The sequence below is a fragment of the Rana temporaria genome, chromosome 9 (assembly GCF_905171775.1).
Source record: "Rana temporaria chromosome 9, aRanTem1.1, whole genome shotgun sequence".
Taxonomy (NCBI): Eukaryota; Metazoa; Chordata; class Amphibia; order Anura; family Ranidae; genus Rana; species Rana temporaria.
In genome coordinates this window covers 53,053,659-53,081,643 of record NC_053497.1, presented here as the reverse complement: position 1 = coordinate 53,081,643, position 27,985 = coordinate 53,053,659, and the positions used below count along the sequence as shown (strand labels likewise).

The following is a 27,985-nucleotide window of genomic DNA, read 5'->3' as shown; positions in this document are numbered from 1 at the left end:
CGTGACGTCAAGTATGCGTCGGTCGGAGGAACGTCAATCAACTAGGAACGCCCAGCCCCGCTAGAATGATACCCGGAAGCAGAGGGATGAAACGGCGATATCGAGGTATGTACGAAAAAAAACAAAAAAAACAGCATACCCGCAGTGTAATCAGTCTTCTCAATGTAGTGTTAGAAAATTTTTTTTAGGGGGAACCTCCACTTTAAACTTGTGGTGGTTTTAAGGTAATTTCTCCTGAATGAGTATTAGCTTTGGAACAGTTTTTCTTGCGCGATTTCTTGTTTGTAGACACACATATGAACCTGTTTTTAGCAGCCAGTTTTTTCTTCTTTTTCTTTGTAAGAGTGCCTTCCTTAGAAATAGTGCCTATTTCACTTTTATATTCAGAGGAAGAACCAAGAAGACCATGGCCTTCAGGCTGGGCATACTTTGACCAAGGACCTGCTGATGTCATTTTGCAATGATATTGCATACCAGCGGTACCATGTTCTGTGGAGACTTCACGTTGAGTAGGAAGCTTCACTGATGAGCAATCCTTACTTTCCAGATTCCAGTCATTATTTGGACTAGAATTAATGGTATGGTTCTTATGCCTACTTTCACACAAACACTGCAATGTATTACCACAAGTTTGTGCTAACCAACCAAATATACAACAGAAAACATTACTGGATTCTTCACCATTCTTCACAGTTTGGACATTTGATCTGTCTTCATCACTTTTGTTCTCATCTCTTACTTGTTGCAATGCACCATTTATAAGAATAGGGGCATTGAACGGATTCATTACCACTGGACCTTTCTGTAAGGGAGAACTAACTACTTGAGGTTTCTTTTTCGAATGGGTGGTTCCGTGAAGACACTCCAGTACTTCTGTGTCACACACAAGGTTTTCTGGGTCATCTGTAGACAAAGTATCTTTGTTTCTTTGGCCTCTGTCTGTCTGTAAGGAAGATAACTGTGACTTTGCTGCATTGTCAAGGGGGTGCAAGGCTGATTTTCTTATTTCAGAATCAGAATTGTTTGAAGATTTGAACACAATGTCAGAATCCACGGAATCGTCGCCTGCTTTAACCTTACTTGCTTTTCTTATTCCAGAATCAGAATTGTGTGAAGATATGAACACAATGTCAGAATCCACGGAATCGTCGCCTGCTTTAACCTTACTTGCTTTTCTTATTCCAGAATCAGAATTGTTTAAAGATATGAACACAATGTCAGAATCCACGGAATTGCCCCCTGTTTTAACCTTACTTGCTTTTCTTATTCCAGAATCAGAACTGTTTGAAGATATGAATACAATGTCAGAATCCACGGAATTGTTGTCTGCTTTAACCTTACTTGCTTTTCCTATTCCAGAATTGGAAATGTTTGAAGATATGAACACAATGTTGGAATCCTCGGCCTTAACCTCACTTATCATCTCAAAGTTATTACTTTTCGCAGGACTCTGATCACTATCTGGGTCATTTGATGCTTGCTCACCCCAGTCAAACAATTGTGCCATAGAAGCGTTGTAATAGGGACTGTCCTGAGACAAAGAACAGATGTTTGTAGCTCGTATATTGTAAAAATGAGGATCCTGTATGTCACATTTTGCGTTTATCGCTTCTGTGCCTGAAGCATGTTTGCTGCCTGGCTCTAGAGCTAAATCCAATGCATCAGCATCCATAGCCCTTCTGTGATACTGCCAAAACAAACACAATTTATTAAAAAGAATCACTAAGGTAGATGTTAAATTGTAGCAGAACTTAACGTATATCTAAAACCTATTTCTAAACTCTCATATTAGCTTTAAAGTGGAGGTTCACCCAAAAACCTTTTTTTTTAACATTAGATTTAGGCTCGTTTTGTCAAGGGGAATCGGGTGTTTTTTTTACAATCGAAGCAGTACTTACCGTTTTAGAGATGCATCTTCCCTGCCGCTTCCGGGTATGGGCTGCGGGACTGGGCATTCCTACTTGATTGACAGGCTTCCGACAGGCTTCCGACGGTCGCATACATCGCGTCACGATTTTCCGAAAGTAGCCGAACGTCGGTGCGCAGGCGCCGTATAGAGCCGCAGCGACGTTCGGCTTCTTTCGGCTACTCGTGACGCGGATGTATGCGACCGTCGGAAGCCTGTTGGAAACCTATCAATCAAATAGGAACGCCCAGTCCCGAAGACCATACCCGGAAGCGGCGGAGAAGATCGCTCTCTAAAACGGTAAGTACTGCTCAGATTTTAAAACAACTACCCGATTCCCCTTGACAAAATGAGCATCAATCTAATCTTTAAAAAAGAATTTCGGGTGAACTCCCGCTTTAACATGTTTATGTAATTTCAAAGGTTGTGTTTATTCTTTTTAAAATTGCATCTTAATCTCTGTAAATACCTGGTTATCCTGCCATGAAAGTCCTTGTTCAGACAACACCCCCCCATGGCTCGCCTGGGCTCTCCCGTTCCACCGAGAGGCCCGAACGACCAGCTGGTACGTTCCCAGGCTGGCTGGAGACCCGAACAAAGCCGGAATCGGTTTCAATACTGTTTCATATCTAGTAACCCGGAAACAATGTCATGACATCACTTCCGGTTTACAGAAGACTTAAAGGCGCCAAATTTAAAAACTTGGCGTTTGAAACGCTTTTAAAGTGCAGTTCCAGGCTTTTTAGGTTTATTAAAAGTCAGCAGCTACAAAAAGTGTAGCTGCTGACTTTTAATAAACAGACACTTACCTGTTCCACAGTCCAGCGATGCGGCCGAACGGAGCGTCTCTCTTCTCCACCTCCTCTCCGCCAGCGCCTCCATTGCCACTCTGAGCAACCGGCTGTGACAGCTTTTGGCTTCACGGCCAGGCACGCACGGCGCATTCGCAAGTCACGATACGCTCCCGGAGTGGACAGGCGATCTCCTGGGACCTGTCACGTGTCCCAGGAGATCGTCTAGAGAGAAGGGCCGCCAAAGGCGAGAGGAGGAGTCGCCTAGATGGCCGCTGGGTGGAAGGAGGAAGTGGGACAGGGAGTCCCACTCCTAACGAAACCCCCACTCCCAAAAAAATGACATGTCAAATGTGGCATGTAAGGGGGCGATAAGTGCTTAAAGCGGAAGTTCCACTTTTGGGTGGAACTCTGCTTAAAGTGCAAAGAAGGGATTTGGGTGCCTTATAGTAGAAAAGGTAGACGTCAGTGCTTTTTATTGTAACAATGGATGTTTTCACTCCTTCTGACAGCAATAAAAGTGATCAGTGTAAAAAAAAACAAAAAAATTTAATAAATACAATTTTTTTTTAAAGCGCCCCATACACAGCTGGGGGGTTGTGTGATGTGCAGGGGGGCTGTGTAATATGCAGGGGGGCTGTGTAATATGCAGGGGGGCTGAGTAATGTAAAGGGGTCCAGAGGTGATGGGCTGTGCAATGTTATCTTTGTTTATTAGCAGGTGAATGTGGCCCTCCATGCATTCACCTACATTGAATCCAGCCCTTACGTGGAAAAGGGTTGCTGACCCCTGCCTTAGTCAGTGAGAGTCATGGTGGATATATCAGATGAGGACCGTAACTTCCAGGGGACTGAATGTGGAATTTGATGCTGTAAATTGTTTTATATATATAATAGCTTTTATTCCCATTAGGATAAAAAAAACATCTTTACATAGGTTTTATATAACGGTACAGTAAGTTTTATTTATTAGTAGGGTATTAGAATATTTTTTCGATGGAAGAGGAGTGCCCCTTTAGGGATTTTTATTGTAGAGCTAGAGATTCTCTTCAAGTTTTAATTTGGTCCCATCTGAGTACATAGAGGGCGCTGTGGTCTATTCATACCCTTGTAATAGTTGTAGTTTACTTTATCTTATATGTGATAATATCATGTAATAAATGTGTATTTTAGTTTGTCTTTTTATGGTATATATTACACTAGCCACGGTCATGTCTTGGATAAACATGCAGGGGGTTATTTACGAAAGGCAAATCCACTTTGCACTACAAGTGCACTCCTTTTCCCATCGTGGAAGTCACGTGACTGGTGACGAAACATGTCGTTGCGGAGCTTGTGATGTCATCATGCTGGACCAGAAGTGATGCTGTCTATGAAGCCTGAAAGGTTATAGCAGCTTGTGAGGCTGTGAAAACCACTTGAGGGTCCAGTGTACCCATACATGCTGTATAATGTTGTGATTTTAGTGCACTTTTAAATGTGAGTGATTTTGAAGCCACAGGTCCTTACAGGCACCGAATGGATAACCTTAGTTAATAATATTATGGCTGCAGAGGAGTGAATGGCGAAATGTAAAGACAGATATGAGAAGTTTTACTCAATAAGGGCCACTTGAATAAACTATGCTAGTCCTGCTGAGCTGTTCGCCCTGGGACCCTCGCAGGCTGTGGTCTCCCCCCTGATTGATGGGGCTGGACCGGAAAGGTCTCGCGGCACGGCTGACCAGACAGTGGAGGAAACTAAAACAGCGCAAATTGGTTTCCCATGCTAGCAGATGTTACACCCTTTTTTAGGGATGTACCGATACCGATACTAGGCATTTTCACGAGTATCGGTACTCCTGAAAATGCTCCGATACCGGAAGTGACGTTAGTTGGGGGCTGGACACTGGAAGTTGGGTCGGGACATGGGCATGGCAGCCGGTGTAGCAGTATTGTTATTCTGCGTGAAGCCGAGCACAGGGCTGCTGCAGCAGGACATGGCGAGACACACGAATGAGGGGTGACACGAGGACACAGGCTGGATGAGGGGGTGACACAGGCTGGATGAGACGGGCGACACAGGCTGGATAAGGGGTGACACAGGCTGGATAAGGGGCGACACAGGCTGGATGAGGGGTGACACGGGGACACAGGCTGGATGAGGAGGGACACAGGCTGTATGAGGGGGTGACACAGGCTGGATGAGGGGTGACACAGGCTGGATAAGGGGTGACACAGGGACACAGGCTGGATGAGGGGGTGACACAAGCAGTATGAGAGGGCGACACAGGCTGGATAAGGGGCGACACAGGCTGGAAAAGGGGTGACACAGGCTGGATAAGGGGCGACACAGGGACACAGGCTGGATGAGGGGGTGACACAGGCTGGAGGAGGGGGTGACAGGCTGGATGAGGGGTGACACATGCTGGAAGAGGGGTGACACAGGGGGACACCGGGTGGATTAGGGGTGACACAGGGTGGAGGAGGGGTAACACAGGGTGGATGAGGGGTGACACAGGAGGACACAGGCTGAATGAGGAGTGACACAGGGCAAGGGGCTGGACAGCATCAGCACGTGTGTTTCTATGTGAGGCAGCTATGGAATCGTCCCTGGAAGCAGAACCAAGTAATGAGGAGAGCAAGTCCTGCAAACAGGTTAGTGTAGTTTGTACAGGACAGTGTCACAAGGGTACAGACCAGTCTTATACAATGACACCCACACTCCCTATTTCACCCCACCCTCAGATACCCTGCCCTCACTTACCCCTCTACTTCCCACCCTGCCCTCATCCCAGCCTCGCCCAACTCCCTAACAACCCCCCGCCAAACCACCCTCCTACCTACGCGATAGGTATCAGTAATTGGTATCGGCGAGTACTTGCAAAAAAGTATCGGTACTCGTACTCGGTGCTAAAAAAGTGGCATTGGTGCATCCCTACCCCTTTTACTTTTATTTATATTTTTAGTTGTATTCTGATGTTTGATCCTTATTTCTGATTGAGGGTCTCAACCCTCCTCAACGATATACCAGAAGGGAACGGTAGGGGAGATCCAGAGTTGTTTGAATTCATATGATGTGGTGGTAATATGATGAAAATCATTCCCCCCCTGGATACAATCCCCCAAGTGTGAGTAACTCTCCTGATGAGTATATGTACCTGGAGAAGGGCTCTTTATGTGGTGTCTCTTCTATCTATATGCTTTGTTTTATGTCCATTTGTATGTTGTTATACAAAACATTTTCAAAATAAAAATGACATTAAAAAATGTGAGTGGTTTTCTTGTTCTGTTTTATAATTGTGGAGATTTGTAAATGATGATGATCTTTATTGGTTCTTTTTAATTATTATTGTGACTGACGAGTTCCATCTTGGTGGTCTGGAGAATACAACCTGGAGAATCTTAGTGAATTTGGAGAACAGTCACCCCCTGGTTGTGAAAGCGTATATAGACCTATCAGTAATATAGGGGAGCAGATGGTGTGACTGGTGGAGGGCAGCATGTGGTGGTTTGGATAATAAAATCGCAAGGTTTACTTGGACACAATAAGGACTTTAACCACTTAAGCCCCGTACCATTATGCAGGTAAAGGACCAGGCCCCTTTTGGCGATTCGGCACTGTGCCGCTTTAACTGACAATTGCATGGTCGTGCGACGTGGCTCCCAAACAAAATTTTTCCCACAAATAGAGCTTTCTTTTGGTGGTATTTGATCACCTCTGCGGTTTTTATTCTTTGCGCTATAAACAAAAATACAGCGACAATTTAAAAAAAATGCAATATATTTTACTTTTTGCTATAATAAATATCCCCCCAAAAATATATAAAAAACTTTAGTTTAGGCCGATACATATTCTTCTACATATTATTGGTTTGCGCAAAAGTTATAGCGTTTACAAAATAAGGGATAGTTTTATGGCATTTTTATTAATATTTTTATTTTTTTTACTAGTAATCAGTGATTTTTTCGTGACTGCGATATTATGGCGGACACATCGGACACATTTTTGGGACCATTGTCATTTTCACAGCTATAAAAATGCACTGATAACTGTGAAAATGACACTGGCAGTGATATTGGTGACCCTACAGGTCAAGGGTCACCAATGTTAAAAACAGAAAAACGCCCAAATACGCTCAATTCGAGCGACAAAAAAGGGTCCAGAACTTGTTTGAGCTTCAGGCGTTCGGCGTCAGGCGTTTTGGAGTGGAGATGTGAACCATCTCCATTGAGAATAATGTATTTTTTCCCCCTCTAGCGTTTTGGAGCTTCATGCTTCAGGCGACAAAACGCTCAGGTGTGAATGCAGCCTAAGTGCCCAGTAAGGAAGTGGTTAAGAATTGTATTTTTTGATGGGATGAACTCTTTCCCCTCATAGACCTCTCCAGTGCTGACAGGAGGGAAGGGAGCAAGTGGGGGGTCGAGGGTCATTAGCTGATGAGGGTCATCAGAGGCTGGCTGCAAGAACCTGAAAGAGACAGAAAAATGGGAGAAACTGCCCAAAAATAGGAGCCAAGCTTGTAGCAGAATACTCAAAAAGATCTGAGGCTGTAATTGGTGCCAAAGGAGCTTGACCAAAGTATTGAGCAAAGGCTGTGAACACTTATACACATAGGATTTGTTTTCGTTTTTATTTTTAATAAATTTGCAAAGGTTTCAAAAAACAAACTTTTTTCACGATGTCTTTCTGGGGGATTGTTTGTAGATTTTTGAGGAAAATAATGAATTGAATCCATTTTGGAATAAAGCTGTAACATAACAAAATGTGGAAAAAGTGAAGCTCTGTGAATACTTTCCGGATGCACTGGGGTTTTAATAGCGCTTTAGTTTATGAACACTGGAATACACTCATACGTGTGCGTTTACATGCATACACATGGAAAAACTCATTTCTGAACACAGCTTCGGGGGGTTTCGTTTTCTTTTATGCCTCTAAACGCTGCTCTTAAAATTCTGATCTCAATGTCTGATGGGCGGGGCCACATAGTCTAACATAGAAATGCGTTTAGAGGCATTAAAAAAATGCTGTACACCTGTAAAAGTGAGTGAGAAACTTATATAGCGCAACACATGCGAACTGAATCGCCTCTGGGCGCTTAATAAGGCGGCACTGGTGGGCACTGAGAGGTGATACTGATGGGTGGCACTGAAGGGTATTGATAGGTGACACTGATAGCTGGCAGTGATGGGCACTGATAAGTGGTAATAATGGGCACTGATAGGCAGCATTACTAGGTGGCACTGATTGGCATCACAGGTGGGTATTGATAGGTGGCACTTGTGGGCATTTATATGTTGAAAAAGTGGATTTTATTATTTTATTTTTATGCTTGTGTGCATGAGACCTATGACATGTCTGTGGACCCGTCATCTAATAAGCTTTAGGCCACATTCCCACCCATACCACGTGCCTTTTTTTACCGCATTCGCCACGTGACAGCACATGGGCTGCCTGATGTGTGACATACGTGCCAACTTGGCAAATTAACCGCTTGAGGCCCACGCTATAGTCAAATGACGGCTACAGCACGGGCCTGAGAATCCGGAAAGGACGTCAATAGACATCCTCCTCTTAGCACGCGCAACGTGTGCCCCCTGCAGGGCGTGCACTGTGATCACCGGGCCAATGAGACTCGGTGGATCACAGAGCCGTGTAAGGGGCCAGTCCCGGCCCCTTACCATGTGATCAGCTGTCAGCCAATGACAGCTGATCACATGATGTAAACAAAGGATCGGTAATCTGCTTTTTTTGCTGACAGCGTGAGGAGAAAAAAAAAGCTGATCGCCGGCTTGTTCACAAGGGACATCAGTCCTGAAGAGGAAGGAGGCACATCTGCCTCCATTGTGCCAAAAAAAATACCGCCTGCCAGTGCCACCTATCAATGCCAGCAGTGCCAACATATAAATGCCCACAGTGCCACCTATCAATGCCCACAAGTGCCACCTATGAATACCCACCTGTGATGCCAATCAGTGCCACCTAGTAATGCTATCAGTGCCCATTATTACCACTCATCAGTGCCCATCACTGCCAGCTATCAGTGTCCCTATTAGTGCCACTTCTTAGTGCCACCTATCAATACCCTTCAGTGCCACCCATCGGTACCACCTCTCAGTGCCACCTATCAGTGCCCACCAGTGCCGCCTTATTGGTGCCCATCAGTACAGCCTCATCAGCGTACATCAATGAAGGAGAAAAATTACCCATTTGCAAAATGTTATAACAAAATATAAAAGATATATGTATATATATATATATATTTTAAATCTGTCTTTTTAATTTTTTTTAACAAAAACTAAAAACCGCTGAGGTGATAAAATGCCACCAAAAGAAAGCTCTATTTGTGGGAAAAAAATTATAACAATTTCATTTGGGTACAGTGTTGTATGACCGCGCAATTGCCATTCAAAGTGTGACAGCGCTGAAAGCTGAAAATTGGTCTGGGCAGGAGGGGGGTTTAAGTGCCCAGTAAGCAAGTGGTTAATATTTATTTTCTTATTTTTAGCACCAAGCCAGGTGCGTTTTGTTACACGACTAAACAAAGGACTGATACCCGCATTTGGGATGCCATTTAATGGCTCTGCAGGCACAATGTTTTCTGCACACGTGGGCACAAATGTGCGTTTCTGGACTGCTTAGATGTGAATGAAGCCTTAGGCTGCATTCACACCTGAGCGGCGGTCGTTTTTTCCGGCGTTTTGTCGCGCGTATTCATGCTTATTTGTGCGTTTGCATACAGCGTCGTCCGACGTTTTTGTACTTCAACGTTTTTTATTTTAGCCAATAGGAAAAATTATCATCTTTTCATCACTTGTTGCTATGTTGGTAGATTTTTTAATCTTCTGCCTGGGTGAAATGTTCTATTGATTAAAGCGACAAAACGCCCGTAGCAAACGCTCGTTGTCGCGCAAGTCGCTTGAATCGAGCGTTTCCATTACTTTCTTTGCGGAGGCGGGCGATTACAGATGTTTATCCGCTGACATCCGCGATCTCATAGGGACCAATGTATGTCCCTTTTTCATCCGCAACCGGATGGATGAAAAAGCGGACATACGGTCCGTACGTGTGAAAGGGGCCTTAGAGCCAGGATTACATTCTTCAATGGATTACAAATCCTGAACATTACATTGATGATCAGATTTTATTCCAGATCTGATGCCAGTCGGTCATACACTTGGTTGGCACCTTCTATAGATCTCACATCAGATCATTCAGTGACCTCATCCCGGGGATTTGTACTCAGCTCTGCTTCCTCATCCAAATCAATTCCTGTCATGACGTCACTAGCAATATACATTGCATCACTCGTGATCCAGGAGAACTACAAGGCTCGGCATGACCTGAGATCGGTTGCTGCGTCAGATTCAGCACTACAATCAGCTAAACTACACCCCATGGTATGTAAGCTGGCAATCTATATGACAATAAATTCCAACAGTTACTCAGTGACATGATACCATCGGCTGTAGATGTTCAGGTAATGTCAGCTCTATGCCGTTCCCTGTCATCTCCCGTGAATGCGTCATTTCCAGCTCTCTCCTCTGGGACGGTTAGAATTTGCCGCTCCGTCCGCTGATTGGCTGAGAGATTCTCTGACTGACGGCTGAGTGGCCATCCAGCTGCTGCTGATTGGACAGCTGCCAGACCAGTCAGAGTACAGCGAAAAGATTGCAGGTACATCAGTAAAGTGATTTAATTGGCTGGCTCGTCTGCCTCTCGGGAAAGTTCTGAGGGGACCGCAGGTAGAATCATTGCTAGGGCCGCGCTGTGACTGGCTCCTCCAGCACTCTACAATAAACCCAGCCCTTCACAGTACTGATTGGCCTAATTGCCTGACTGACATCCCCATCTGGAACAGTCGTGAAGCATCTCCTTAGCCCGCCTCTCACAGCACTGATTGGCCGAGCCGTTGTCTGATTGACAGCCCTATCTGGAACAGTCGCGAAGCTTCTCCTTAGCCCGCCCCCTCACAGCACTGATTGGCCGAGCTGTTGTCTGATTGACACCGCCATCTGGTAGGCTCGCGAAGCTTCTCCTTTCCTATTGACGTAATTGACCAACCCACCGCCTCTGATTGGACAGTTCTCTCTCGGGCTGGAAGCCTCGGGAAAGTTCTGCGGCTCGGGTGTCTCACGATTGGCTGGTTGTGCGGGGAACGCTCGGGAACCTTCGGGAAAGTTGCTAAGCGACGTGATAAGCATAGCGAGGACCGCTCTGCGATTGGCTGGAAGTGGCGTGACGTCCCCGCACAGGAGATAAATATATAGAAGTTTAGTAGAGCGATGTGACATTCTACACAGAGTGTAATATTATCATCCATAGACTGGAGAGAAGAGAGCGGATACACAGCGATCATATCACAGCCTGTGATCACTGAGAAGAATCCTTCACTACAAGACTCCATTATTACTTCCAGAGACATGGCACCTAAAGGAGTGGCGATTGGCATTGACCTGGGCACCACCTACTCCTGTGTGGGGGTTTTCCAGCATGGCAAGGTGGAGATCATCGCCAACGACCAGGGGAACCGCACCACCCCCAGCTACGTGGCCTTCACCGACACCGAGAGACTGATCGGAGATGCCGCCAAGAACCAGGTGGCTCTGAACCCCCAGAACACCATCTTTGATGCCAAGAGGCTGATTGGGCGAAGTTTGATGATCTCATAGTGCAGTCCTGACATGAAGCACTGGCCCTTCCAGGTGGTGAGCGAAGGAGGAAAGCCCAAGGTCAAAGTGGACTATAAGGGAGAGATGAAGACCTTCTACCTGAGGAGGTCTCCTCTATGGTGCTGCTGAAGATGAAAGAGACAGCAGAGGCGTACCTGGGCCACCCGGTCACCAACGCCGTCATCAACCGTTCCAGCCTACTTCAATGACTCTCAGCGCCAGGCCACCAAGGATGCCGGGGTAATCGCTGGACTCAATGTGCTGAGAATCATCAATGAGCCAACAGCAGCACCATCGCCTATGGCCTGGACAAAGGGAGCCGTGGAGAGCGCAACATCCTCATCTTCGACCTGGGAGGTGGGCACCTTCGATGTCTCCATCCTCACCATTGATGACGGCATCTTTGAGGTAAAGCCACAGCGGGTGACACTCATCTGGGTGGGGAGGACTTTGATAATCGCATGGTTAACCATTTTGTTGAGGAATTCAAGCGCAAGCACAAAAAGGACATTAGTCAAAACAAGAGGTCCCTGAGGAGGCTGAGAACAGCCTGTGAGAGAGCCAAGCGCACCCTGTCCTCCAGCACCCAGGCGAGCATTGAAATTGACTCTCTCTTTGAGGGCATTGACTTCTACACCTCCATCACCAGAGCCCGCTTTGAGGAACTGTGTGCCGATCTCTTCCGTGGCACCCTGGAGCCCGTTGAGAAGGCCCTGAGAGATTCCAAGTTGGACAAATCACAGATTCATGAAATTGTCCTGGTGGGGGGCTCTACACGTATTCCTAAAGTACAAAAACTGCTGCAGGACCTCTTTAATGGAAGAGAACTCAACAAGAGCATCAACCCAGATGAAGCTGTGGCCTATGGGGCTGCTGTTCAAGCTGCGATCCTGATGGGAGATAAGTCAGAGAATGTGCAGGACTTGCTCCTACTAGATGTGGCTCCTCTTTCCTTGGGCTTGGAGACAGCCGGTGGGGTCATGACCGTCCTCATCAAACGTAATACAACCATTCCTACCAAGCAGACTCAAGTCTTCACCACCTATTCAGACAACCAGCCCGGTGTCCTCATTCAGGTGTATGAAGGCGAGCGAGCCATGACCAAAGACAACAACCTCCTAGGGAAATTTGAACTGAGTGGCATCCCTCCTGCTCCCAGAGGAGTGCCACAGATTGAAGTCACATTTGATATCGATGCCAATGGCATCCTCAATGTATCAGCCGTGGACAAGAGCACTGGAAAACAAAACAAGATTACAATTACGAACGACAAAGGTCGTCTAAGCAAAGAGGAAATTGAGAAGATCGTGCAAGATGCAGAGAAATACAAAGTTGACGACGATGCACAACGAGAGAAAATTGCTGCCAAGAACTCTCTAGAATCTTATGCCTTCAACATTAAGAGCAGGTGGAAGATGAGAACATGAAAGGCAAGATAAGTGAGGAGGAGGAAAAAGCTAATCTCTGAGAAGTGTACAGAGACCATTGCCTGGCTGGAGAACAACCAACTGGCAGAGAAGATGAGTCACCATAAGCAGAAGGAGCTGGAAAAGGTGTGCCAACCCATCATCACCAAGCTGTACCAGGGAGGCATGCCAGGCTCTAGCTGTGGTGCTCAAGCCAGGCAAGGCACCAGCTCAGGACCTACAATTGAAGAAGTAGATTAAAAAGACACTGTATTAAAAAGACTGGACTTTACTGCACTTTACACACAAATTTATAAAGACTTTTCTCAGGGTAGATATTCTTATTTATGTTTCTACAGTTTTCTTTCTATCCTTGTTGGGGTGTTCTTTTGTGATGCTTACATGTGTGCATGAATAGGAAAATGTCACACAAGTAACATGCAAGTTTTTATTGGAAGATTTATTTTTTTAAGCTTTATTATTTAATAAAATGTTTCGAAATATATAACCTCTGATGTGGTTGTTTGTATAAATTGTTTCTAGGTTCAAATAAATACAAAACCCTTTTAGTTTGGGTGGGGAAGGGACAAGTATCTTGTCATTTTTTCCCTCACTAGTTGACAAGAAGGCCCAATAGACAGAGCAATAAAATATTTTATTATATATATATAATATATAAAAAATATATATATATATATTCTCTTGTGTATGTATGTATGTATGTATGTATGTATGTATGTATTTATATATATATATATATATATATATATATATATATATATATATATATATATATTTTTTTTTTTTTTTGTTTTGTTTATATATATATATATATATATATATCCTCTTGACCACCGCCCCATGTCAAAAAGACGTCCTCCTTTTAAAGTTGAATATCTCGATAACGGCAGCAGCTGCTGCCACAACCGAGATATTCATCTTTGCAGGGGGCGGTGGTGTACACGATAACGGCGGTCTCCGCGGCGGATTCGCCGCGAGATCGCCGTTATCGGTGGCGAAGAGGGGCCCCCCCCCCCTCCCGCCGCTCTCCCGCGCTCTCCGCCGCTTACCCGGAGCCGTCGGTAGCGGCGGAGGGGATCCGATGTGTCCGGCAGCTGAGGCGGGGACGGACTGAAGGAGAAATCTCCTTCACCCCGTCCTCATAGCTCTGCTGGGCGGAAGTGACGTCAAAACGTCAGTCCCGCCCAGCCTCTTAAAGAAACATTTTTTTTTTTGTCATTTGAAAAAATGACATTTTTTTTTTTTTTATTTTTTTTTTTGCATTTAAGTCTAATTATGAGATCCTGAGGTCTTTTGACCCCAGATCTCATATTTAAGAGGACCTGTCAGCATATTTCTATTACAAGGGATGTTTACATTCCTTGTAATAGGAATAAAAGTGATCAATTTTTTTTATTTAGTTTTTTCAGTGTAAAAATTATAAAACTAAATAAAAAATAAATAAGAAAACCAAAAAAAAAATTTTTTTTAAAGCGCCCCGTCCCGACGAGCTCGCGCGCAGAAGTAAACGCATACGCGAGTAGCGCCCGCATATGAAACGGTATTCAAACCACACAAGTGAGGTATCGCCGCGATCGTTAGAGCGAGGAGCAATAATTCTAGCCCTAGACCTACTCTGCAACTCAAAAAATGCAACCTGTAGAATTTTTTAAACGTCGCCTATCGAGATTTTTAAGGGTAAAAGTTTGACGCCATGCCACGAGCGGGCGCAATTTTTAAGCGTGACATGTTGGGTATCATTTTACTCGGCGTAACATTATCTTTCACAATATATAAAAAAATTGGGCAAAAATGTATTGTTTGTCTTATTTTTTAATTCAAAAAAGTGATTTTATCCAAAAAAAGTGCGCTTGTAAGACCGCTGCGCAAATACGGTGTGACAAAAAGTATTGCAATGACTGCCATTTTATTCCCTAGGATGTCTGCTAAAAAAAAAATATATAATGTTTGGGGGTTCTGATAAATTTTCTAGCAAAAAAATTGTGATTTTCACATGAAGGAGAGAAGTGCCAGAATTTACCTGGTGGGCAAGTGGATATACATACTACATACATACAAGAGAATTGTTTCAGGTTTCCCTGTTGTCTGTGCTGCACTGTACCAAGTGTCTTTATTATTTTCCTTTAGACTATTATGCCGCGTACACACGATCTGTCAATCCGATGAAACGTCTGATGGACCGTTTCATCAGACCAAACCGATTGTGTGTGGGCGCCCATCGGTTATTTATCCATCGGTTAAAAAAAGTTGAAACTTGTTTTTAAAATTAACCAATGGATACCTAACCGATAGAAAAAAAAAACGATCGTTAGTACGCACAACCATCGGTTAAAAATCCACGCATGCTCAGATATCAAGTCGACGCATGCTTGAAAGCATTGAACTTCGTTTTTTTCAAGCACGTCGTTGTGTTTACGTCACTCGCGTTCTGACACGATCGTTTTTTTAATTTGATGGTGTGTAGACGCGACTGACCATCAGTCAGCTTCATCGGTTAACTGATGGAAAAATCCATCAGACGTTCTCTCGGATTGGACCGATCGTGTGTACAGGGCATTAGTGTCACTGGGATAAAAAGGGAATGAAAATCACCCAGAGCGGCACCAGACAGCAGTGAAAGCCTTTAAAAATTAGTAAACAAAATGTATTTACTAAAGGTAAAGTGTATACAAACCCTAACAATGAACTTGTTTTCTTTTGTCTGTTGCACACTGATGTTTTTAATGTGGCTGTTAGGGGCATCTGTGTTTTGTTTTTGCCTCCAAAGGCAGGGCATGTTAGATTATGGGGGTTATTTATGAAAGGCAAATCCACTTTGCACTACAAGTGCAAAGTGCACTTGAAATTGCACTGAAAGTACACTTGGAAGTGCAGTCGCTGTAGATCTGAGGGGGACATGCAAGGGAAATAAAAAACAGCATTTTAGCTTGCACATGAATGGATGATAAAATCAGCAGAGCTTCCCCTTATTTCAGATCTACCCCCCAGATTTACACCGACTGCACTTCCAAGTGCACTATTCAGTGTAGTTTGCACTTGTAGTGAAAAATGGAAAATTGAATACCTACCTTTCTGTAATTTTCCTTTCCTGGTGCCTACCATGGCAGCATACCAATGGTCATGGCTCCGCCCCCACTGACCCACAGGACCACGTAACTCTCTCAATAAAAAAGGGTTCCCCCCTCAGATAGGCATTCTTGTTACTAGCCCTCAGACCGCAGAGCAGTCCATAAGGGAGGGTGTATGCTGCCATGGGTAGGCACCAGGAAAGGAAAATTACAGAAAGGTAGGTATTCAATTTTCCATTTTCCTGGTGCCTCCATGGCAGCATACCAATGGTCAAATAACTCGCTTCACAGGGAGGGTACTGCTCAAGAAAAAATATATTTAATAATTATAGAGTAGAGCGTTCTAGCAATTTTCTCCCAAAGTCTCTCGATGTGAGGGCTGCCGGGTCAAGACTATAGTGGGACATAAAGGGTGCCGAAGGAAGACCAGCTTGCTGCCCTGCAGATAGTTTCCGGGGAGACCCTTGCCAGGGCTGCCCAGGACGAGGCGACTCCTCTCGTTGAATGTGCGTTTATTGCCTTGGGAATAGGAAAGACCACTAGCCCCGATAGGTTTTTCTGGATGATTCCTACAATCCATCTTGCCACGGTTGACTTGGAGGCCGCTTTCCCTTTCCTTGCCCCTTTGGGGATGATGAAGAGGCGTTGGTCCTTTCTGAATTCCTGTGTCACCTTAAGATAATGTTTTAAGGATCTGGCCACATCTAGTTCATGCAGGTTTGTGGACGTTTGTTCCCTTCAAATGTTGGAAGTACCCATTCTTGATTGAAATGAAAGACCGAAGGAACTTTGGGAATGAACTGATGCATTGGCTGTAGTACTACCCTGTCTGGAAAGAATGTGATGTAAGGCTCTTGGGCTCCCAGGGCTTGGATTTCCGACACCCTGCGCCCCGATGTGATTGCAATCAGGAAGGCTGTCTTCCAGGTAATGTCCTCTAATGAGCAACCTTCTGTAGGAGCGAATGGGGAACGTGCCAGGGCTTCCAGCACAATTGTCAGATCCCATTTGGGGTATAGAGATTTCCTGGGCGGGCGAAGTCTCAGAACCGCCTTCAAAAATCTGTCCACCAGTGGATTAAGTGCCCATCTGACATCTGTTAAGGCTGAGATGGCAGACACCTGGACCTTTAGAGTGCTGTGTCCTAAACCTAGGTCTAGGCCTGACTGTAAAAATAACAAAATATTATGAACCTCCGGAAACAGTGGATTGAACCGGTTGGATTCCGCTAAGGTCACAAATTTCTTCCAAATCCTGTAGTAGTGGTGTTCGTGGAAGACTTTTCTTGCGAGCAAAAGGGTTCGGATGACCTCCTGTGAACACCCTATATCCCCCAGCCTCCTCCTTTCAATATCCAGACCCTCAAATCCAGGATCTCTGGATTCGGGTGGATGAAACTGCCCTGCGTCAGCAGGTTGTTCTTGAGAGGTAGAGATGTCGGATTGCCCAGGGATAGACTGACCAGTAGCGGGAACCACGGCCTCCTTGGCCAATATGGAATGATCGCTAGGATGGTTACTTCTTCCTTTGTCAGACGCTGGAGGAATCTCAGAATCAAGGGAGTTGGGGGAAAGGCATATCCCAACTGGAATGTCCAAGGCTGGATCAGAGCATCTGTACCCACTGCTGTCGGACATGGTGCTCTTGAGAAGAAGCGAGGAGTCTTTGCATTGAGCGGTGAGGCAAAAAGATCTAATTGGGGAGTCCCCCACTGTTGGCAGATCCTGTTGAAGACCTCTTGGTCTAGAGACCATTCGTTGTTGTTGCAGAACGACCTTGATAGGTGATCGGCTAACTGGTTCTCTGGACCCGGAATATAGCATGCCCGTATGTCGAACAGATTCCTCTCTGCCCACGAGATTATTGGAGTTACTTCGCTGAATAATGCCCTGCTGTGCGTGCCCCCTTGGTTCTGGACGTAGGCCACCGCCGCACGGTTGTCCATTTGAAGAAGGACCGGTTTTCCCCTGAGAAGAGGTGCTAAATGTAGAAACCCCATCCAGGCCGCTCTTAGCTCCAGAATATTGGATATCACTCCCTCCGCACTGAATGGCCACTTCCCTTGAACTAATTTGTCTTGGGTGTGTGCTCCCCAACCTAGTTGGCTGGCGTCTGAAGTAAGAATGGTCCATGTCATTGGACCTAGAAGTCGCGGAGTTAATAGATTGGAGGGTCTTGTCCACCACCATAGACTGGATTTCATCGAAGAGGACACAATTATCTTCTGCTTGAGATGTTCTTTCCCCCATTGGGCTAGGAACCCTAGCTGAAATCCCCGTAGGTGCCATCTGGCCCACTTTACCATTGGGATGCATGAAGCGAAGGAGCCTATGAGGCTCAGGCACTCTGACGCTGACATGAAGCGGGAGCTCATTGCTCGTTTTACTTTTTGAACCAACATTGGAACCTTCTCCGGTGGAAGAGAGACTGATTTCTCCGGGGTGTTGAATAGGGCTCCTAAGTAACCCATTTTCTGTGTTGGTTTTAGCTGGCTTTTCGCTATGTTGATCAACCAACCGAACCTGGACAAGGTGCTTAGTACTGTTTGGGTGTGCTCCTCTAAGAGGTCTTTTTGCTGAGACAAGATTAGAATATCGTCCAAATAATATAGTACTCGTATCCCCTTTTCCCGCAGAGGCACTAGAATGGCCCCTAGTACTTTGGTAAACGTTCTGGGGGCTGATGAGATTCCAAACGGGAGGCATTGGAACTGTAGACATAGGCCGCCCACCTTGAACCGTAGAAAATGCTGGAACTGGCTGTTTATTGGAATGTGCAAATATGCATCCTGGAGATCTATGGAAACCATCCAGTCCCCGGGCTGGACTGATAAGATTACTGTGTTCAGGGACTCCATCTTGAAGCGTTCCAGTCTGATATACTTGTTCAGTCTTTTTAGATCCAGTACGGGTCTCCATCCCCCCGTCTTCTTGGGAATTAAGAAGACGGGAGAGTAGAATCCCGAGTTCGTCTCTGAGGCTGGGACTGGTAACACTGCCCTCTGCTGTAACAGTATTTGGATGTACTGAAATAATACTGCCCTTTTCTCTTTGGACGCCGGAATCTTGGTGTCTTGGAAAGAATATGGAGGAGGGCGAGATTTGAACCTCCAAAAATGTCCCCTGAGTATGGTGGACACCACCCATGGGTCGGTGCACCCTTCCACCCAGACCTGCGCATAGGCCTTGAGTCTTGCACCCACTAGACCGGTCTGGGTGGGAGGGGAGTCAAAAAGACTTTTGGGAATCTCCCACAGAAGTTGTGGGTTTTGGTTTCCCCAACTTAAGGAAAGAAGCTTGAGACCCCTTCCAGCCCCTTCTATAACCCGGGCGATAGGATCTTGAGTCCCTTCCTCTCTGCTGAGCTCCAGGCCTGGGAAAAAATCTCTTCCTTCTGTTTCTATCTTGAGGGATCAGACCACTCTTTCCTCCTGTGACTCTTGAAATTGCCGAATCCATCTTCTCCCCAAAAAGTGCTTTCCCATCATACGGAATGCGACACCATGATTGCTTCGAAGATGGGTCTGCTGCCCATGGTTTTAACCATAGGGCTCTTCTGGCCGTGATTGAATACAACATGGCCCTGGAGGAGCTTCTTAAGACATCTATTGCTGCCTCTGCCATGAAATCTGATGCCAGCTTTAATTCATCTAATGCCTTAATGACTTCCTCGGTGTCTATGCCTGCTCTGAGAGCTGTCTCAATGTTGTCAGTCCACACCCTGGTGGCTCTGGAAACCGACGATAAGGCTACCGCCGGTTTACAAGCCCCGCCAGTTGCTTGGTATATCTTTTTAAGATCTGCATCGATCCTCCGGTCTAAAGCATCCTTGAAGGAGACCGAGTCCTCTAGTGGTAGGGTCGAATTCTTTGCCAGCCTCATGACTGAGGCATCCACAGTTGGAATGGATTCAAAGATCTTAGCATCCAATTCGGCCAACGGATACAGTTTTTGAAGACGATTAAAAGCGACAGGCCTCTTATCAACTTTCTGCCATTCTCCTAGAATGATCCCTTTAATCTCCTCCATAAGGGGAAAATTAGACACCCTCTTTGTTAAATGCGGAAAGTATCTTTTTGTTTTGGACGGAGGCTCCAGGCCCTCTTCATCCCACTGAATGGCGTCCTTGACTGCCCTTACAAATGGTTCCACCAGCCCAAAGTCAAAGGCTGAAATCTCTTCTTCATTTGATACCAAGTCCTCGTCCAGGCCCTCTTCCCCCGGGTATGGGGTGGATGGACCCGCGATCTCCTGCTCGGCCGAGGGAGAAGGAGGAGAAGAAGTGCTTTGGGCTGTAGCCAATTCTCTGATGGATTCTTTGATAAGGTCCTTTATCGAGCTTGTGGACACCTGTTTTTCTGCAGTAGCCTCCAAGAAGCATTGGCCGCAGGCTAACTTGCCTGGCAGGGCCTTTTTCCCACAGATCCAACAGTCATCTCCCCTAGGCTTGGAAGAGGACTGGTGGGAAGAACTTCGATGGCTGCTGGAATTGCGGCCTGAAGCGTGTGTATGGCCTGAACTCCTATGGCCTCCTGAGCTTCTGTCCCGGGAGGATCTGTAAGATGCGTCTCGTTGCGGGCTGCGGAGACAAAATCCCAGAATATAGGATTTATAGTATGTCTGTGATAGTGCTCTTTTTACTCTTACTAATACTTTACCTGTTCTGTAGCAGCCCTTACCTAGTGGAATGTTGAGGATCTTTTATTGGCATGACTATGTCCAGGGCAGCTAAGGGTAAATTAAGAATTTCCTATGATTACTATCTGGTTTTGAACAAGATACACAAAAAATTAAAGAGAAAAAAAAAAAATAAAAAAAAAAATAATAATATATACATATATATATATATATATATATATATATATATATATATATCTGCTAAACACAATTCCTTCAATACTGCCCAGTCCAACAAAGTACCTTGGCAAGGATCCATATTGCTCCGGTAGAGGGAATCCAGCAGGAGACAAGTGCTGGCGATGCTATCCCACTGACAGTCTGCTCCCAACTGAGAAAGACAGGCTGTTTTTAAGGTCTTGGGAGTACCAAGATGGCCGCCAAACGCGCAGTGCGCATGCGCGGCCTCGTCGCCGCGGCTCCGCCCCCCGAGATGACAAACTGCGTCATGTGACCCGCGCGAAGCGCTTGCAGCTCGTGGGGAGGACAGACGCCCGGCGTCCCGCCGAGGAGAGAGACATACACGCGGTAAGAGCTGGAAATCCTAACACATAGTGGTAAAGCCCTATTACTGGAGGAGCACCTTCCGGGATGTGGACTTAGTCAGCTTAAATACCTTCAGAGGAGATGCATAAACTCCTGGAGGTAACATAAGTGCCCCAAAAAAAATCCTCAGAAAAAAATGGGCTCCTATACTTATCTGGCGCCTTTAGCAGCCCAAGCCATAGGACTCCGTCCTGCAGGAGAGCATGAACCTGCAACGGTTGCACCATGGATGGTGAGGTAGGGCTGAAATCTGATCCTGCGGGCTGAGGACAGAAAAAAGAATGCCTATCTGAGGGGGGAACCCTTTTTTATTGAGAGAGTTACGTGGTCCTGTGGGTCAGTGGGGGCGGAGCCATGACCATTGGTATGCTGCCATGGAGGCACCAGGAAAGTGGATTTGCCTTTCGTAAATAACCCCCCTATGTGTCCTTGCACACATAAGCGTGCAAGTGTAGCTGCTGACTTTTAATAAACAGACACTTACCTGCTCCATGGTCCAGCGATGCGGCTGCCCGGAGCATCGCTACTCCCCCCCACCCCCCACCCCATTCATACTGTAGGCACCCAGCCGGCTTCGCGAGTCGCGCTGCACTCTAGGAGTGGAGAGGCGATCTCCTGGGACCTGTCACGTGTCCCGGGAGATCGCCTAGAGGGAGGGGCCGAGTAAGGCGAGAGGAGGAGTCGCCTAGGAAGTCCCACTCCTAACAAAGCCCCCACTCCCCCACCCCACAGTTACAAACACCTCAATAGGACACACTTAACCCCTTGATTGCCCCTAGTGTTAACCCCTTCCCTGCCAGTGTCATTTATACAGCATTCAGTGCATTGTTATAGCACTGGTCACTGTATAAATGTCACTGGTCCCAAAAAAGTGTCAAAAATGTCTGATCTGCCCCTGCAATGTCACAGTCCCGCTAAAAATCGCTAATCACCACCATTACTAGTAAAACAATTTAAAAAATGCCATAAATCTATCCCAAAGTTTGTAGACGCTATAACTTTTGCGCAAACCAATCAATATATGCTTATTGCGATTTTTATTTACCAAAAATATGTAGTAGAATACATATTGGCCTAAACTGATGAAGAAATTTGCTTTTTTTCATATTTTTGGGGGATATTTATTATAGCGAATCGTAAAAAACATTGGGTTTTTTTTTTCAAAATTGTCGCTCTTTTTTGGTCTATAGCGCAAAAAATAAAAACCGCAGAGGTGATCAAATACCACCAAAAGGAAGCTCTATTTGTGGGAAAAAAATTACATTAATTTTGTTTGGGTACAATGTCGCACGACCGTGCAATTGGCAGTTAAAGCGACGCAATGCTGGATCGCAAAAAATGGCCTGGTCATTAAGGGGGGTAAATCCTTTCGAAGCTGAAGTGGTTAAAGTGTATTTATTTTTAAATTACGTTCGAAAAACCACTGGGCAAATGGCGTGTGACAAAAAATTGCAACGATTGCTATTTTATTCTCTAGGGTCTCATCTCCAGGCAACAAAACGCTCAGGGGTGAATGCAGCCTAAGTGCCCAGTAAGGAAGTAGTTAAGAATTGTATTTTTTGATGGGACGTACTCTTTCCCCTCATAGACCTCTCCAGTGCTGACAGGAGGGAAGGGAGCAAGTGGGGGGTCGAGGGTCATTAGCTGATGAGGGTCATCAGAGGCTGGCTGCAAGAACCTGAAAGAGACAGAAGAATGGGAGAAACTGCCCAAAAATAGGATTGCCAAGCTTGTAGCAGAATACTCAAAAAGACTTGGTGCCAAAGGTGCTTCACCAAAGTATTGAGCAAAGGCTGTGAATACACATGGGATTTGTTTTTGTTTTTATTTTTAATAAATTTGCAAAGGTTTCAAACAAACTTTTTTCACGTTGTCTTTCTGGGGGATTGTTTGTAGATTTTTGAGGAAAATAATGAATTGAATTGAATCCATTTCGGAATAAAGCTGTAACATAACAAAATGTGGAAAAAGTGAAGCTCTGTGAATTCTTTCCGGATGCACTGGGGTTTTAATAGCGCTTTAGCTTATGACCACTGGAATACAAGTACACTCATACATCACCTTTAAAAAAGTCCATTCGACGAAACGCGTCAGGTGACTAAGCCGCCATTACGTCACACGCTCCACGCTAGAGACAGCTTCCGGGTAAAGAAACGCAGAGCGGTGAAGCGCAAACAAACAGCACGCCTCACGCTCCATACTGGACTTTAATCCTACAATACCCGGGACCTGCCTGACTTTATACCTTGTATCTTTTACACCCACTGCAAAGGGTTCTGGCCGTTACTTGCTTGCTAGCAAGTCTTTTTTTATTTTTATTTTTAACTTTTTGCTGGAACGATCAACTTTTTACAATAAAATACCCAGAGTACCGGGATTACTACCCTATGTGGATTCCTCTCTTTTTCTCCTCTCATGATCATCACCCACAACATTGAACGTGACCGCCACAACCCGCTGAGGACCCCGAGATAGAACAGCTGGTAAGCGACCAACACCGCCCACTGATCCCTAAGGCTCTACACCCCCTAGTGGGGACTACTATCTGGTGAGTAGGGATACAAGTTGGGGGAGCGTGGATTCCATCTGATATCTACAGCTGGGAACTGAGGGCGTCATTTATTGGAAATAAGAACTTGCAGACCCTTCACATATTGCATACCAATATTCATATTGCTCACACACTGGACGGGGGACTGTTATATTTATTTATATATATGTCATATATTTACTGCACGCTGGAGGGATCACATTACTAAGTGCCCAACTACAAGGAATGTTGCCTATATGAACTGCACGTTGTTTAGCTGCATATGGTATATGTAGTCCAATTTATAGATATATATTGCTGCTGAATTTATCCCCATAACTACAGGTGGTTTTGAGGGCACTCTTATTTACTGAGGTTGTCCCAGAACAGCGCACAACCAGGAGGACTCACATTTGATTTGCACATATATATATATATACAAATTATATTTTTCATTTTTTTTTTCATTTTTCATGGTTTTCTTTCTGTGTTAATGCAACATCTGTTGACACCTCCTCACCCTAACGGAAGCCTAGCAGGCACACTTAGAGGGCTGACCTGCCCCAGGTTCACACTCATTTGGTACACCACCATTTTTCACTTTTAAGTCCACTTATTTTACCCTATTTGCGTATCACCAATACTCATTATAAGGGGACCTAACACCAGTGGAGGCCTTTTTACATAAGCCTACCGCACACAGGTACCCGACATTTTAATATACACCTATCACCAAAACGGTTGGAGAAAACACATGTACCTATTAATACCACATCCAAGCAGCGCCACTACCCTGCACATTCACCTCACTTCATCATTACGTGTGCGTTTACATGCATACACATGGAAAAACTCATTTCTGAACACAGCTTCGGGGCGTTTCTTTTTCTTTTATGCCTCTAAACGCTGCTCTTAAAATTCTGACCTAAATGTCTCATGGGCGGGGCCACATAGTCTAACATAGAAATGCATTTAGAGGCATTAAAAAAAAAAAATGCTGTACACCTGTAAAAGTGGATTTTATTATTTTATTTTTATGCTCGGGTGCATGAGACCTATGACATGTCAGTGGACCCGTCATCTAATAAGCTTTAGGCCGCATCCCCACCCGTGCCTTTTTTTACCGCATTCGTCACGTGACAGCACATGGGCTGCCCGATGTGTGACATACGTGCCAACTTGGCAAATTAACCGCTTGAGGCCCACGCTATAGTCAAATGACGGCTACAGCACGGGCCTGAAAATCCGGAAGGATGTCAATAAACATCCTCCTCTTTGCACGCGCAACGTGTGCCCCCTGCACTGTGATCACCGGGCCACTGAGACTCGGTGGATCACAGAGCCGTGTAAGGGGCCAGTCCCGGCCCTTTACCATGTGATCAGCTGTCAGCCAATGACAGCTGATCACATGATGTAAACAAAGGATCGGTAATCTGCTTTTTTTGCTGACAGCGTGAGGAGAAAAAAAAGCTGATCGCCGGCTTGTTCACAAGGGACATCAGTCCTGAAGAGGAAGGAGGCACATCTGCCTCCATTGTGCCAAAAAAAATACCGCCTGCCAGTGCCACCTATCAATGCCCGCAGTGCCAACATATAAATGCCCACAGTGCCACCTATCAATGCCCACAAGTGCCACCTATCAATACCCACCTGTGATGCCAATCAGTGCCACCTAGTAATGCTGCCTATCAGTGCCCATTATTACCACTCATCAGTGCCCATCACTGCCAGCTATCAGTGTCACCTATTAGTGCCACTTCTCAGTGCCACCTATCAATACCCTTCAGTGCCACCCATCAGTGCCACCTATCAGTGCCGCCTTATTGGTGCCCATCAGTACAGCCTCATCAGCGTACATCAATGAAGGAGAAAAATTACCCATTTGCTAAATTTTATAACAAAATATAAAAGATATATATATATATATATATATATATATATATATATATATATATATATATATATATATATATATATATATATTTTTTTTTTTTTTTTTTTAAATCTGTCTTTTTATTTTTTTTTAACAAAAAATAAAAACCGCAGAGGTGATCAAATGCCACCAAAAGAAAGCTCTATTTGTGGGGAAAAAATTATAACAATTTAATTTGGGTACAGTGTAGTGAAAATTGCGAGTGTTGCCTCGTTAGAGTTAAGTAGCAAAGTCTATAAATTGTGCCAACATCCCTGTTGTTTGTAGTAGGTGTATCTTGATCAGTGGACTCAAATCAAGGCTGCTTGGGGCCTGATTGATTGACCATAGATCAAGAGAAAAGGAAAGGGAGGTTTGTCTGGGACTTTAAAGGCACTAGTAAGCAACTGTATAAAATATATATAAAAATTTATTTAACAATTGTAAAAATACAAATTATACAAAAAAGCAGAACAATTGGGACAAACCCCACAGATAAGATCGATCACAGGACCGTTTTTTCTAATCAGTGGAGTCGTGGTCTCAAGTGTAGTGTAGTGTTGGGTACAGTGTAGTATGACTGTGCAATTGCCATTCAAATTGTGACAGCGCTGAAAGTTGAAAATTGGTCTGGCCAGGAGGGGGGTTTAAGTGCCCAGTAAGCAAGCGGTTAATATTTTTTTTTTTTTTTAGCACCAAGCCAGGTGCGTTTTTGTTGCACAACTAAACGAAGGACTGATACTCGCATTTGGGATGCCATTTAATGGCTCTGCAGGCACAATGTTTCTGCACACGTGGGCACAAATGTGCGTTTCTAGACTGCTTAGATGTGAATGAAGCCTTAGGCCCCTTTCACACGGGGCGGATCAGTAATGATCCGCCTCCGTATGCTCGGCGGGGATCGCTCAGAAGATCCCGCTGAGCTGGCGGATGACAGGACGGTCGCCACACACTGTACAGGGACCGCCCTGTCTTTTCTCCGCTCTTCCCTATGGGGGGATTGGATGAACACGGACCGCGTGTCTGTGTTCATCCAATCCGATCCGCAGACGGAAGTAAAAATAGGGTTTTATTCCGTCTGCAAAATCGGATCTTTGCGGAGGCGGGTGATTATGGATGTTCATCCGCGATCTCATAGGGACCAATGTATGTCCCGTTTTCATCCGCAAACGCATGGATGAAAAAGCGGACATACGGTCCGCACGTGTGAAAGGGGCCTTGAGCCAGGATTACATTCTTCAATGGATTACCAATCCTGAACATTACATTGATGATCAGATTTTATTCCAGATCTGATGCCAGTCGGTCATACACTTGGTTGGCACCACTCCTATAGATCTCACATCAGATCATTCAGTGACCTCATCCCAGGGATTTGTACTCAGCTCTGCTTCCTCATCCAAATCAATTCCTGTCATGACGTCACTAGCAATATACATTGCATCACTCGTGATCCAGGAGAACTACAAGGCTCGGCATGACCTGATATCGGTTGCTGCGTCAGATTCAGCACTACAATCAGCTAAACTACACCCCATGGTATGTAAGCTGGCAATCTATATGACAATAAATCCCAACAGTTACTCAGTGACATGATACCATCGGCTGTAGATGTTCAGGTAATGTCAGCTCTATGCCGTTCCCTGTCATCTCCCGTGAATGCGTCATTTCCAGCTCTCTCCTCTGGGACGGTTAGAATTTGCCGCTCCGTCCGCTGATTGGCTGAGAGATTCTCTGACTGACGGCTGAGTGGCCATCCAGCTGCTGCTGATTGGACAGCTGCCAGACCAGTCAGAGTACAGCGAAAAGATTGCAGGTACATCAGTAAAGTGATTTGATTGGCTGGCTCGTCTGCCTCTCGGGAAAGTTCTGAGGGGACCGCAGGTAGAATCATTGCTAGGGCCGCGCTGTGACTAGCTCCTCCAGCACTCTACAATAAACCCAGCCCTTCACAGTACTGATTGGCCTAATTGCCTGACTGACATCCCCATCTGGAACAGTCGTGAAGCATCTCCTTAGCCCACCCCTCAAAGCACTGATTGGCCGAGATGTTTCCTGACTGACATCCCCTATCTGGAACAGTCGTGAAGCTTCTCCTTAGCCCGCCTCTCACTGCACTGATTGGCCGAGCCGTTGTCTGATTGACAGCCCTATCTGGAACAGTCGCGAAGCTTTTCCTTAGGCCGCCTCTCACAGCACTGATTGGCCGAGCCGTTGTCTGATTGACAGCCCTATCTGGAACAGTCGCGAAGCTTCTCCTTAGCCCGCCCCCTCACAGCACTGATTGGCCGAGCTGTTGTCTGATTGACACCGCCATCTGGTAGGCTCGCGAAGCTTCTCCTTTCCTATTGACGTAATTGACCAACCCACCGCCTCTGATTGGACAGTGCTCTCTCGGGCTGGAAGCCTCGGGAAAGTTCTGCGGCTCGGGTGTCTCACGATTGGCTGTTTGTGCGGGGAACGCTCGGGAACCTTCGGG

At 45.5% G+C, this 27,985-nt stretch overlaps 1 protein-coding gene and 1 pseudogene across 1 annotated transcript; one reads left to right on the top strand and one right to left on the bottom strand.

Moving 5' to 3' along the window:
• Positions 1–199: 199 nt before the first annotated feature.
• LOC120913509 lies at positions 200–10,340 on the bottom strand. The gene is made up of 2 exons (XM_040323480.1): positions 10,136–10,340; positions 200–1,687 (listed from the first exon to the last, which is right to left on the bottom strand). Exons 1-2 carry the CDS (start codon positions 10,202–10,204, stop codon positions 203–205), a joined length of 1,554 nt encoding a protein of 517 aa, XP_040179414.1. The 5' UTR covers positions 10,205–10,340; the 3' UTR covers positions 200–202.
• A 330-nt stretch (positions 10,341–10,670) lies between these two features.
• LOC120913508 lies at positions 10,671–13,014 on the top strand (annotated as a pseudogene).
• The last annotated feature ends 14,971 nt before the right edge of the window (positions 13,015–27,985 follow it).

Bases quoted from the DNA above. Each gene is read 5' to 3' on its own strand.
- LOC120913509 (XM_040323480.1), bottom strand. From the start codon at position 10,204: ATGACGCATTCACGGGAGATGACAGGGAACGGCATAGAGCTGACATTA. The intron at 1,688-10,135 runs GTATCATGTCAC...TTGTTTTGGCAG, and splicing joins CTGAACATCTACAGCCGATG to TATCACAGAAGGGCTATGGA.